Raw genomic sequence first — 13,925 nt, 5'->3', positions numbered from 1 at the left:
CTTTGGTTTGACATGTTGTGTGATCCATTTGAAAGTTCCGCAATGATGTAATTTTCTTTGGAGGCCCTTCTCAGTGGACGGTATGGTGGATAGGGCTAAATGCTTCTCTTGGATTTGGTTATCTAGTAAGATCCCGGATGACCCTTGCTCCTTATATAAGTGGATGGTGGAACCCTTCCTCTACTGGATTAGATATATAAGGTGGATTGAAGCTTCCTTGTTACTGTCAAGCTCTACTTTGGTTGATTTGGCTCATTAATTTTCCTTGTCTTTCTGTTAGAGTTGGGGCCACCTTCCATGTCAGCTGGAGCACGGTATGGTGAATTTTGGTGTACGGATGTTTTTGGTGTGTTTGCCCTAGTTGTTTGGATTTGTGTTGTAATTCGCTTCTCCTATTTCTTTCTTTCTTTTTTTTTTAGAAGTATTTCTTATACTTCTTGCTTTTTCTGTATTGGACTGAATTCCTGTAAGTGATGCACATAAAATTAATCAATATAGGATACAATCGAAAAATAAGCATTTAAAAGTTACATTATTATAAACCTAAAAGTTGCATTCAAATAACAAATTAGTTTCACAAATGTGACTATGACTCTATGAGTGAGAGTGATTACTCACTTGATCTTTGGGCTAAGCTTAAATGCGTTATTGGGCCGGATATGTAGTTTTGAGTCATGCATCAAATGGAAAACAAAAAAAATCTGAATTAAGAAGAAACTTTTTTCATTGAATAGTACTATTGCAATAATATTCCATTACAAACTTTACATAATTAATCTAATCTATCATCACTATGTAATACTAATATAATTTAGAAATGAATCAATTGGGACCCCAGCAGCTCAAATACATGACAGTCCTCAAAGACTCCTCAGCCTGTTTTGCCTTCTTCTCATCTTTAAATTTGCTAACAACAAGTGAAGAAGATGAGAAATTCTTTGCTTGAGAAAAAGTTCTAACACGGTTTTTAAGGTGCTGATGAGCTTGTCTTAAAGCATAATTCCATCTGCAGATACCAACTTGATCCTTCAAAGCCTCAACAGCTCCAACACTGGCAGCCACCATCCAACCTTTGCTTAATGTTGTTGCACGACTCATGATGATTGATGATGATGTGTATATCAAAGTTAATTTTTGGATAACAAATTAAGATGTAGCTAGAGATGTTTAGTTTGGTAAATAAGAAAGTGAGGTTGTTGATTGATGAAGAGAAATGAGTTATGGTTGGTCTTATTTATATGAATATTAGAAGTCAGTAGAATAAGATACCATGAGCTAGGTAGCTGCTAGATTATTGGAAACACACTTGGTTTTGGACAAAACAGGCTATGTCTAGTGGTTTTGGAATTAAATAATAGAAAGAAAAAAAAAAGAATGTGACATAATTACATGATACATTCACTCTACTTTGGACCACTTTGTCGTTACGTTCACAGCTAAGGAGATGATACTAAATATTCTAGCATACCCAATCCAACTCACCTCAATGGTTCATTATCTTCAACGTGCCCAAAAAATTTGTTTTCAAGTTGATTTTTATGATTTGAATATCCTGTGTGCAACCAATCTAGTAAAATGGGATTAAGCAGTGGTAAATTTTTTTCTTTAAAAGTTTTAATGATATTACATGCCGAGATTTAATTTTAAATTTATATCATTAAATTATAAGCTACTTGTATTTTGTTTTTTTTTTTGTCATAGTATCATACACAAAATGACAAAACTATTGAAAACTCACATACACAAAGAACCGGACCAGACATTCTTAAATTGCAAAATTGCAAAGCATGATTGTCAACAACACTGACTAAAGGTCCAAAGACACCTAACCAACTTAAAATTTTAATCCATACTGATTTTGAGAAATCACAATCTAAAAACAAATGGTTGGAGGTTTTGGCGGCCTCGCAACCACCAGTACACAATAACAAATCCTGAAGAACCATTCCATGTCGCGACAAATTGTCCTTTGACAGTAATCTATTATTTATAGCAATCTCCAAGCAAAGAGGGAATACCTTAAGCGCGACAATTTTGTTCTAAATAACATCCTTGTGGGCAGCCATCACAACCGGAACTAGATGAGTTAACAAGTGATAAACTCCTCGAACTACGTAACATATATCAGGATCAGGATGCCACATCCATTTGTTTGGTGCATCAACCTGCAAGCAAAAATGATGCAAAACCGGACAACACCCCTCATACAAATCCTCCTTCCACAAAAACAAACGACGTCGCCATCTCCAACCCTCACCACAACACCACACCCCAACCTCCACTATTGTAATATTTTTGTCTACTATTAAATCAAAAAAGTCCATTAAATCTCATACAAAAAGGTTTCTCACCGACCCATTTATCTTTCCAAAATAGTGTTTGCTCTCTATTCTCTACATTTTTACTAACTAGACGCCGACCCGTGCGATGCACGGGTTTGGCAAGAACCTCATGTATATATCAATCATGGTTGTTGCCAATCATGGATGTTATGAGCCAAAAAGAAATTAGTCATAAACATATGAAAATTAATCAAATTGGTTCATTCGGCAGAACGTCAAGTGAGTTAAGCATAATATATCATTGCAAATATAGGATGTTTAAAATTAAAGGCATCATATAATTTAATCTCAATTAAGTGGGTTAAACATAATTGATCATTGCAAACATAAATGCAGACCATATGCAGACTTCAAGTAAATCATCACACCGAATTTTATAATGGAACTTTCATGACCCATGACATTTATAGAAAGAAGATTGCTACTATTTGAGAATAGATAGGAGTGTTATGGGACATATGAGTGCTATTCAAAATATAGGTAGGAGAAGCAATTGTATATTATGATGATAAACGAATTTTGTGAAGGACATGATAGCAAGTTTCAAAATAGAATTCCTCCAATTCGTGTATTCTTCAACATATGAGAATTATTTCTACCTTCCTTTCCTCTCATCAACCTTCAATGTATAAGACTTTTCTAGGTGAATCTCATTATATCATATGAAGCCAAATTCAATTTACAAAAACAACCACAAATTATCATTATCACGACAATATGAAGAAAAAAAAGTTTCAATGCACAATAAGAATGCAAGAGTACATTAGGATATAGTTTAAAGAAAAACATCAATACATAGACTCAATCTATTTCTCTCTTCCTCTAAACAATAATTTGAAAAGTAGGTAAATCAAGTCTAGTGGAGATACTACAACATGGTCAAGTAGAAAGAGCAAGCAAGCATGAAAATAAAAGAAAGACAGTTCTAAGAGTGATAAGAACATGGAAATCAATCATAAAAGAGCAAGCATTGGGGCAAGCACTATGAAAAGCAGGGAAATAAAGTCTTGTAGAAATATTACAACACAAGTTCGAAATGGCCAAGCTCTTAAGCATGAAAATCAACATAGTTCTAAAGCAAAATAGAGCAAGCACATCACAAGCTCAAAATGGCCAAGCCTAAAAGCATGAAAATCAAGTTTGGCAGAGATATTACAACATAGGTTCAGATATAAATAAAAGCAAGATAGTTCTAAAGCAAGATAGTAGGGATCCTAGAGCATATAGAAATGCTGAGTCTCATAAAATTTCTTCCGCTTGCTGGATGTTGAAGGAGCAATGAGAGTAGTTCGTATGCCAATGTAAGGGGATAGCTTGTAGTATATGATCCTGTTGTTGGATGCTTGAGTGACACCAAAGCTCACAGTTACACCCTCAGCCAAATGGTGGACTTTGCAAATATCACGCCACTGGCCAGAAAAACCGTATCACCTATGTATTGACCAGCCATCAGTAAAATAAATTTTTGAAGAACTCTTTTTGTGCACACCAACTTGAATCTGATTCTTGTTAACATCCTCCAAAAAAACCGTATCACATGTATTGACCAATGGAACGTGCATAGATTTATGGAAGCTTTCCTCGGGGCTACATAAGGAAGGCAATATTAAGAATAGGCAATATGCAGTACAGAAATAATATTAGAAAGAATCCGTGGACACTTACCTTCATGGGATCATACTCCATATATCCTGTCCTGGTCATCATTGCGTAAGGACGAACATCAGGATGCAATTTGTAACGATGGTTCATATCTATACAATATAGAAGATTTGTGCAAGGAATAGTTGAGTGAACTATTAAAATATTAATGTAAAACTATAGGTTGTAAATGCAAGAATTTCTAATGTAAACTAAGTGGCATATTAACTTGATGTATCTATTATAAAAGCTAGGTTGTGAAATGTTGATGTACATGAAATTTATCAAGTTCAAGGTTTATAATCCATTTAACATCAACAAATAGCCATTCCCATCAATCAACAACCCTGATCAACCTATTTAGTTTGTTAATGAAGAAAACATCATTTCCATCATTGAAGCTGGCTACATGAAGCTGGCTAGTAAGTTGGCTAGTGAAATTTCATGTTTTGTCAATAATATACATGTTTTTTGTCAATAATATTTTCATGCAAAAATTGAAATTATAAGAAATATAATAATGTTGGAATTAAAAGAAGTGTTGAAGTAATTTTGTTGATGGGGGTAAACAATGAATAAGAAGACAAAAAGAGATATCATTGCAAAGAAAGAGTCTAATGGAAGAAAATGTACACATGCATCAAAATATTCAAATAGAGAGGAGAGGAAGGAGTGAAGGACCACTATAGAGTGTGGAGTGTATTAGTTTTATTTGGAATTTAGTAGAGATCAGACCAGAGAGCATGATTTGATTGAGTATTAATCACTTAATTACAAATTTTATGTTTGGAAAATATGAAGGACTACTAATGGGTTCAAAGCCATCCAATCTAATGTTTATAATCAAATTAACAAATTGCAGATCCATTTCAAAGGCTACCACATGGAGGTTGAACATGAATTTATAATCACCTATGTTTACATTTTTAGATTCTTACTATTTAACACATGTAGGTTGAAAATGAATTTAGAATCATCTATGCTTACATTGTTTGATATTATGTTATTGGAATGATGAAACACTGATACTTTCAAAAGGTTAACCAAAGAGAAAACAGGAAAAAATTGAATTGGAATATGAGCAATACAAAATTGAAAAACTTGAATGAAAAATGATGCAATGTGCCATTGGAATGGGAAAACACTAATGGCTTGAACTTATTCGAAGAGCAAACATGAAAATTCGAATTGAAATATAAGTACTATGAAAGCAAATTGAATGCATTTCAGTAATAAAAAAGTAAACTGGCAAATTTGAATGTAAATTGCTGCAACTGTGTTGCTGACATGATAAAACACAGTAAATTGAATACTCAAATTCAAACTGCTACATCTGTGCTACTGATATGATAAAACAAACAAAAGGGTGGAATCTATCTAATCTAGAATATGTGGTTATTTGTTCACGAACATTTGCAAAAAGTTAACCCTAATGTTGGATTAGTTAGACATATGATGATAATCACCCCAATCAACCATGTTTACCAACAATATTATAAACCAGTGGCTGATACTACTATTAATCCTACATTATCTTACTCAAACCAACATGAATACTAATGTAGTGAACATGCCTACAAGTAGGAATGGATCATGCAGAATATGCGTAATTTCAGTACTTACAAACTTTATGATATTGGATGGAAGTCTAACCTTTGCAATTGTTCTTCTAACTCCTTGCACTTCGCCAAAGCTGCTTCATGAGATCTCTTTTCATCTTGGGAGTATTAACATCAAAGAAATACCACAAATCAAGCCTACAAAAAAAAAAAACTACAAAATTAGAAAGGCTGAAAACAATAAGTTAAAATTCCAAAAATTGTCAATCCAACAAACCAAATCCCTAACTATTATCTAAATTTGGTTTAGCTATCAACCAAAAGAAAATGTTTTTCATATTTCCACTTTGTCCAGTTCAATGATATTAATTCCCTCAACAAACTTTCTACAACTTGAATATGCCATTCTTTACCTTCTCTTCTTCAATAGATTGTTGATGATCATCCGAATGAAGGATCGAACCGGAGGAAAGAAGGAGAAAAAGGCTTCATCACCTCCATCGCCAAGCACCGCAACTCTCTCGGTCGGAACTCTCTCTTATAACAGATGATCAAAACCTTCAAGCTAGATCAAAATCCACCCTTTATCTGCAAAATGCACAATCTTAGAAAATGTTAGAAAATAAATCATCAAATAATCTAGAAATTTCAAATCTTACAATCTATATCCACCCTTTTCATTCGACAAACCTAAAAGAGAGATTTTTAAAAGCTGAAATTTAAAATGAACCTTTTTCTAAGTAATTTCAACAGAAACCCAGTTAAACAAAAGCTTCAAAGATTTGAAGAAAAACTGCATCAGATAATTTGAATGAAAAATAAAAATAAAAAAATAAAGTTTGGATTTTGAAGACAAACCTAAGCAAAATGGATAGATCTAGCTAAAGTAGAACCAGAAATATTCTATGGAGCTGAGATGAGATACACAAACCTGCAACAAAGAAGAAAGATTGAAGCTTTAGGTCAGACAATGCTAACATCCTCAGTTTCTTATTGATAAAAATTAGTATTTCATGAATCATAATGAAAATTAAAATTAAAATTAAAATCATAACCCAATTATTCTTAGAATTAACCAAAACCCTATGAAATTTTGGCGCCAACTGAAGATACGGCCTCGGTTCCTTGGAACTAAATTCATAGAAAACTCCAATAACAACAGTAACAACCTGTAGATCAGATCTTTCTAACCGATAGTTGATAAACGATGAAGCGCAAATGAAACTAATTAATGATAAATGAAATTGATGCGGCATGGTAACCGATTTATGAACTCATTCTAAATATGTAGAATATAAAAATATTAGTTTTGCAGAGATTGAAGTTTTTATGTCACACTTCATCTGAGTAGAAGCAAGAAGAATAATCACAAACAAATTGAGGACCAAAATAGAATGGATCTGAAATCCTTACCTCTACATCGGAGGCTGCTATCGTTGTTGTGTGTGCTCCATGTCATTCATTCCCGTTGCCAGGTATGCCAAAAGAAAGCGAGAAAGATAACAAATTTTGATAGTGCACAATAGCCATCTTCACATTCACCAAAAACTGTTCTATTCAAATCCAGATACTTCTTTTTTCTTAAAAAAAAGTACCCGGGCAAATTAGGTGATGAGTATACTTAATAGAAAAGGTTAAGGTAGCAAATTTGAGAAGTTATTACCTCTTTCTCACTAAAAGAACTCAAATTGCTTTCCAGAATCTTTACTTTTTGCTCTAAACCCTCCTGTGTAATAAATGTATAGCAGACTTTTAGTATTTAAACTACAATGCCATTAACAAAAGAACATAAATAAAAATAAAATATTCATGTATGAGCAGCTAAGGCCTAAGAGGGATGAAATCAACCAAAGTTAAATAAACGGTGAATTAAGGAAATTGAGAAGTTCATGAACCTACGCTCAAAGTCAAAACTACCTTTTCACTCAGTAACAGACTTGTTTTTCCCACCAATCCAGCCTTAGTATTGCCTAACAATAGCATATTGTTGAAACAACCTATCAATGTAATCAAACAACATCTATACAATTTAAAACCCAAAATTCAAAATTAAGCTACGCAACCTACCGCATCAGATGCATATCTTTAGCTGCCCTAAACCGCGTAGACCATTGCTGGTTCCTTTTAGCCCTAGGTGCAACACCATCTATATTGTTAAGATTTTTGTGAATTTATACTTTACAAAGTTGGCCACAGCAGAACACATTTAACCCTAAGTGTCACTTTGTAATTGGTGGAGCTCTCTAATTGGTGCAAGTAGAGGTCCAATAAAATTGATGCAGACCAAATCATTGCAACCATGTGCAAGTCACTTGTTCATTACATACATACACATTTAACCCTAAACCTAGATTCAATGGAGAAATGTTAACCTAGTAGTGGCAAGCTAGGTTTACTAAAATTTGCATTTCACTTTCAACATTTCTAGATTCGTGTTTTGCCACTAATATGCACATCATAATAAGTATTAAAAAAATTGTGCATTCTGCAAATTCATTCAACTACAGTTTGAGTTGAGTCTGAGAATAATACCCTTAACAACCAGTTGACAATACATGCTCATTCCGTTGAGCATCTTCCACAAACTGCAAACCATTTAGCAATGGTGGATGTAAAGCATCAATTATAGAAAGAAGCTGATGAATTCCCTAAACAGTTACAAAATTCAAATTAGAATCACGCTAATAACACAATAATCAAAAGTATTAAGTGATCGTTTCCTAAGGGAACCCACCTGATTCAACAGCCGTACCACGTTGTTCCGCAAGCCTAAAATCATCCATTTGCACCGTTTGTGTACCCAAACCCGCAGCCCTCAAAACACCATTTTGACAGCTTCAACCCTCAACTTCAGAAGCATGTTCAGACATCAATACTGATCCAAAAATAGCGAAACTTGTACCCAAAATGACGGGAATTTCGTTAGCTTTCCATAGCAACAAACGAAATTTAAATCAGAGCTACGAGGAGAGAGTACTGACCGTTTTAGGGAAGCCCTGTCTAGGAACACGGGTTTCATCAATCTTCTTCTAAATTGCTCCAAATCCCTTAACCATGGCTTCTTGATCCTTGAAGCTCATATGCAAGATGAAACTCAATCTTAGGCTTGATTAAAAGACACTAATTTGAGAAGGAATGGAGAGATTGGTTTGATGCTTACCTTCCTTGAAAGCCCAAGACTCAAGGATTACAAATCTACACTTGCATGTGAATTTTGAGTTGATCTTGGTGGAGGTTGTGATGGATGTTAGGGTGAAGGATGAGATGGGGCATAGATGAGAGATGCTGAGAAAAAAGAGATCGAATGAGAGAGAAAAGAAAGAAGAGAGAGAAAAAAACTTCACAAATGAATAAAATTTGGGAAAAGAGAAATATATATGCTACTGGGCCCAATGCATGTGTTCCACATACCCTAAAATGAAATGGAATGGAAACCCTAAAATGAAAAGAAACCCTAAATAGCAAAACCTAGTCATGGCAAGATATGATTGGTTAGATGAAACAGATGCAGATTATGTATTGGGCAAGAATTTAGGGTTAGGCAAAAGGGTTAGCAAAACATCTCATCCTTTAGTATATTAAGAATTAAGATAGTATCTTTAAATCAGACCTACACTCAACTCACCCCCTTCTCTAACATCACACCACCACAAAGAAGCCTTTCTCCCACCTCCCTTTACTCTCCCATCTTCCACAACATATTTAACAACCAACAGAACCACAAACCTTCTTTATCCACCAACAACCTCCAATTCCTTTCCTTAAAAGAATTAAGTTAACTTCTCTAACCCTACACACTTCTCTAACCTTAAAAGACAATTTGTTCCATTTTATCCAATTAATCTTCCTAATATCCTCATTCTTGCCCCATAAAATATTTAAAAAGCGACTCAATGGAAATAATTATACATGTGAAAGCCTAGAGGAAGGAATGAAAGTAAACCGACAACGATGACAACACAAATTTGAGCAAAACTAACCAAACACTCATTGATAAATGTCTACTCTTCAAACCAGACAACCTCTTCTGAATCTTCTTAATCAAAGGTAACCATATAGTGTGACAACGGAGATTGCCTCCAATTGGAAGATTAGATACATAAAAAGAATGCGCCCAATTATACAATTAATCGCCAATAACACATCAAACAACCAAGAATCTCAATATTAAGATCCACCAACATACTCTTATGAAAATTGACCTTTAAACTCAACACCAACTCAAACAGAATCAGAATGTAATTGAGAAATGCGACCCTAATTTGGTCAATAGTTAGTTTAGTCATGAATTCAAATCTTTTCTCAAACAATTCATCATTATCCGAACCTCATTAACCATTTAAGTTAATCACTTTAATCATCTAATTAAAATGTTGTTTCCATTTAGTTTAAATATTTAAATCGCTTTATTTATTTATTTATCATTTTAGGCAAACTATGAAATAAAAGTGTATTGGATTTTCTTTCCCTATATTTTACTACGATAGGATTTGGGATCTGCAAAGTCCCACAAACGATGAAATTATGATTATATTATATCAATCAAATACTCATACTGACAGAGACTGTAAATGTATTCATGGATCATTTCAAAGACTGTAAAATAATCATATATATATACAAATTTGAAATTTCTATTCATCTTAAAAATTGAATCATTTCAAAGACTCAATTAATCTTGATCAAAATATTATCTTCCTTCAATGATTCAATTGAAAATTGCATTTTAAAATATCTTGTACATTGATCTTAATTGGGACCCCAACAACTCAAGTACATGACTGTCCTCAAAGATTCCTCTGATTGCTTTGCATTCTCTTTTTGTTTGCTTGAATTAGAAACCATAGCAGAAGAAGTAGAAGAAGATGATGAAAGCTTCTTTGCTTGAGAAAATGATCTGACATTGTTTTTCAAATGATTATGAACTGATTTTAGTGTATGATTCCATCTGCATATTCCTTGATCTTTCAATGCTTCCACAACTCCAACACTAGCTGCAGCTGCCCATGCTCTGCTTACTGTTGAACTCATCTTGTGTATTAAGTAATGATTCTTGAATGTAATAAGAGATTTTGTGGCTATTTAGATGACAGAGAAAATTGATTACTGGTAAGTGTATCTTGTGTTTTGGTGGAGAAAGAAGAGTGAAGGAGGTTGTTATATATAGGAAGCTTGAAACGCCCAAGGAATAGAAAACAAACCAGGGGCTGAAAGCTACTGCTAGTGGTTTTCTATGGTTTTTGTGTGCCAAGATATATCAATTTTTTCCAATTCTTATTGAATCTTATCTTATAGTAGTATAAAAAAGCTCAAATAAAAAATATATTCTATATTTATATATTTTTCATTCGTCTAATGATTAATATCGAAGACAGTGGCCAGTTGGCATACCAAGCTAGCAAATTAACATTTATCGTGAGTTTTTTTTGCCGGCTACCGATTCTCCCTATGCGTTTTCAGTTTTATCCTTTCGCTACTTAAGCGGTAGATGTTATAAAATTAGACATTTTTGAAAAATATCAATCGCTACTTAACGTTATAAAAAATAAATCTGGCATGGTGTTTTTGGGGGTATGCGCTACCTAAGTAGCGGACGAGATACTTTGTTAAATTCGTAGGGCGTGCGAAAAATGAAGTTGGATGGCAAAAATAAATCTCTATTATCATAGCACAGAGGTATTTCATTCCATGAAAAATAAGAAAGGAATGAAAGGACAAAATTGTTAATTATGTTTTGCGAACTTGAATAAGTATAGCTCTACTCCCTCCGTTCCAAAATATAAGTGAAAATTGGTCAAAGAAAGTTGACGTATTTGGTTAAAAAATTGGAATAAATACATCAACTTTGTTTGCCCATTTTTTCCTTATATTTTGGGAAGGAGGGAGTACTTTTTTGTTTTGAAAAGATAAGTATAGCTCTTGGTGTCGGGTATCGAACTCAATATCTCTAAGTTGAAGAATAAATTCTCAACCAAGTGACATCTCAGGAAACGGGCCATAAGTATAGCTCTATCTTTGTAAAACGGACTTGTATTACATTTGAAATATTATAGAGTCATGCTAATCAGGGCACTTGTTAAGCAACTTAAAAAGGAAATAAAGTATAAAATTAATGTTGGTAAGAGAATATTTTACACATTCAAGGTATTGAATGCACATGTTCCAAGATAAAATTTCCTTATTTATGTGTTTAACCAGCGCCACGGGCACCGTTTAGCATTTTCCTATTAAAATTAATGAGGAGAAATTAGGTAAATTGGTAGTAATTATTTTTAATACTCCTGCATGTACAAAACTTTCTCCCTTTCATCGAACTGAAGAGGAGCACCATCGGATAAAGGTCGACTTTGATCGAGGTAAGATTAGAGAGCATCAAAGTTCATTAGTGTTACTATTACCAATCGTTAGTTGGTTCAGTGGTGATTGACGCTGAACTTGGTAGGGAGGACCACGGTTCGATCCCCGCAACTGCGATCGGAAGGAGCTAGAATCACTTGATGCCAGAACTGACTCCCGAACCAGATTAAACTGTCGATGAAGAAAAAAAAAATTCATCAGGGTTACTTTTTTTTTTTGGTACAAGTTCATTAGTGTTACTCTAATCTATCCTAAGAAAAATATGAAGAGATAAGCAAAGTGAAGAATGCATGCATACGTATTATTTTAGAAGTGAATTTTTCATAGTAAAAAGTTAGAAAAATTTAACTAAAATGAGTGATCAGTTGAAGCCAGTAATTTATGGAGGTCCACCAATGGACCTTTAATTTGGGGACCATAAATGGGGTCTCCCTTTAACTAATTCCGATCAATAATACTTTAAGGTTGGTAATGGATCTCATCATTTAGTTTTATCTTGTAATTGGACAAAATTAAAATTAATGAAACACTCAAGTAAAAGCAGAAAAGAAACAAGAGTTAGTAAATAAATTCAAGAGACAATGAAGTTTGACTGCTAAATTGTTATATTTCCAATTCTAACCAACTAGTATCCGGACCCGTGCCAAGCACGGGTAAAATGAGACAAAAAAATTAACATTTTAATATTAAAATTTTCATCATTCTGAAATAAAAATGATGAAAAATGAAAAACTATAACATAAAAAAAGTAGGATCCCGTATTTGTCAAAAATAAAATAAATTAAGATCCAGTATTAATATATAAATATAGTCAATTAAAATAGTTTTAAAATCATTTACAATTCAATTAAAATTGTACCTCTGATTTTTTATTTTACTGAAAATTAAACGTACAATTTTAATATATTTCCCGCGTGAATCACAAAAAAAAAAAAAAAAGAGTAGGCCCCGTATAAATTACAAAAAAATAAATCATGTCTCTTAATATATACGTAAAAATATAGACTCGTGTGTAAACTTTTTTAAAAAAACCCCCCAAACAAACAAAACAAAGTTAAAATAATCTCATAATACCCATAGTAAAATAAATATGAAACAAAAATACCCTAAAAAAAATTATTTGAATATATCTTATATTAGTTAATTTAATTTCCACATCAATATCCTCCAAATAAAATAAATATAGAACATCGTATAAATTATTGGAAAAAAATATGTCTTTGTGTTAATACATGAATAAAAATAACGTATTTATTTTAATATATTTTTTTTGGTATTATGTAGTATTAACACTCTTGTTCTCATGGAAGAATTCGCTGATAATTCACAGTTCGACTATCAGGTAAGTATAGCCCCAAAGTAATACATGTGCAAAAATATATGCGCATGTAAATTATAAATACAAAAGTCTCACGTAAATTATAAAATAAAAATAGATTTCCGTCTTAATATATGAATATAAATATATAATCTTCATATAAATCAACAAAAAAAAAAAGTTATATATAAATAACAAAAAAATGAACACAGACCCGATAAAAAATACAAAAAATAGATCAATGTATGAATATATGAGTAAAAATATAAAATCTCGTATAAATATCTTAAAATAAAGCCCCCAAGCAAACAGAAAAAGTTAAAGTAATTTCATAATATCTAAAGTAAAATAACTATGAAAAAATAGGAAAATGCTAACTTATTCCCTTAAAATTAATGTAACACATATAATGATTTAAATAAAAAAATATTTTATTAAAATTCATGCGGTTAATTCAAGTTTAAATTTTCATAAATAAAATGCAGAAAAATTTATTATATAAAAAAATGCACAAAATTGAAGAGAATATTTTGATATTTGGATTCTTTAACATGTACTCTAAGAATTAACATGACCCAAAAAATTAGTCACAAATTGCGGACATAATTTTTTATTATTTAATCGTACACATTAATAGTCTACACTCATTTAATTGCGCGACATAATTTTTCTAATTTTGAGTTTTTAAGAGACTTGGGGTTGTTGTTG

The 13,925-nt window shown here is 32.6% G+C and overlaps 2 protein-coding genes and 1 long non-coding RNA gene across 13 annotated transcripts; all 3 read right to left on the bottom strand.

The window, feature by feature from the left end:
- Positions 1-702: 702 nt before the first annotated feature.
- Positions 703-1,286, bottom strand: LOC123897519. The gene has a single exon (XM_045948195.1). The coding sequence runs from the start codon at positions 1,096-1,098 to the stop codon at positions 823-825; it is 276 nt and encodes a 91-aa protein (XP_045804151.1). The 5' UTR covers positions 1,099-1,286; the 3' UTR covers positions 703-822.
- Positions 1,287-3,291: 2,005 nt separating this feature from the next.
- LOC123897520 lies at positions 3,292-8,885 on the bottom strand. Of its 11 annotated transcripts, none has more exons than XR_006805042.1 (13): positions 8,703-8,881; positions 8,524-8,610; positions 8,277-8,437; positions 8,075-8,190; positions 7,610-7,672; positions 7,460-7,512; positions 7,206-7,268; positions 6,956-7,122; positions 6,401-6,473; positions 5,956-6,146; positions 5,637-5,740; positions 4,008-4,096; positions 3,292-3,929 (listed from the first exon to the last, which is right to left on the bottom strand). It is a non-coding gene; the product is annotated as an uncharacterized LOC123897520 (long non-coding RNA). The 11 variants fall into 11 exon arrangements; XR_006805035.1 differs by having other exon boundaries at positions 5,956-6,130; XR_006805036.1 differs by having other exon boundaries at positions 5,956-6,130; positions 8,277-8,417.
- Positions 8,886-10,158: 1,273 nt separating this feature from the next.
- On the bottom strand, positions 10,159-10,759 carry LOC123897518. Its single transcript, XM_045948194.1, has one exon. It carries the CDS (start codon positions 10,571-10,573, stop codon positions 10,292-10,294), a length of 282 nt encoding a protein of 93 aa, XP_045804150.1. The 5' UTR covers positions 10,574-10,759; the 3' UTR covers positions 10,159-10,291.
- Positions 10,760-13,925: the final 3,166 nt, after the last annotated feature.

Source organism: Trifolium pratense, linkage group LG7, assembly GCF_020283565.1.
Source record: "Trifolium pratense cultivar HEN17-A07 linkage group LG7, ARS_RC_1.1, whole genome shotgun sequence".
Taxonomy (NCBI): Eukaryota; Viridiplantae; Streptophyta; class Magnoliopsida; order Fabales; family Fabaceae; genus Trifolium; species Trifolium pratense.
Note: the sequence above shows the minus strand (reverse complement) of the source record. Positions and strands in the feature narration are given on the sequence as shown.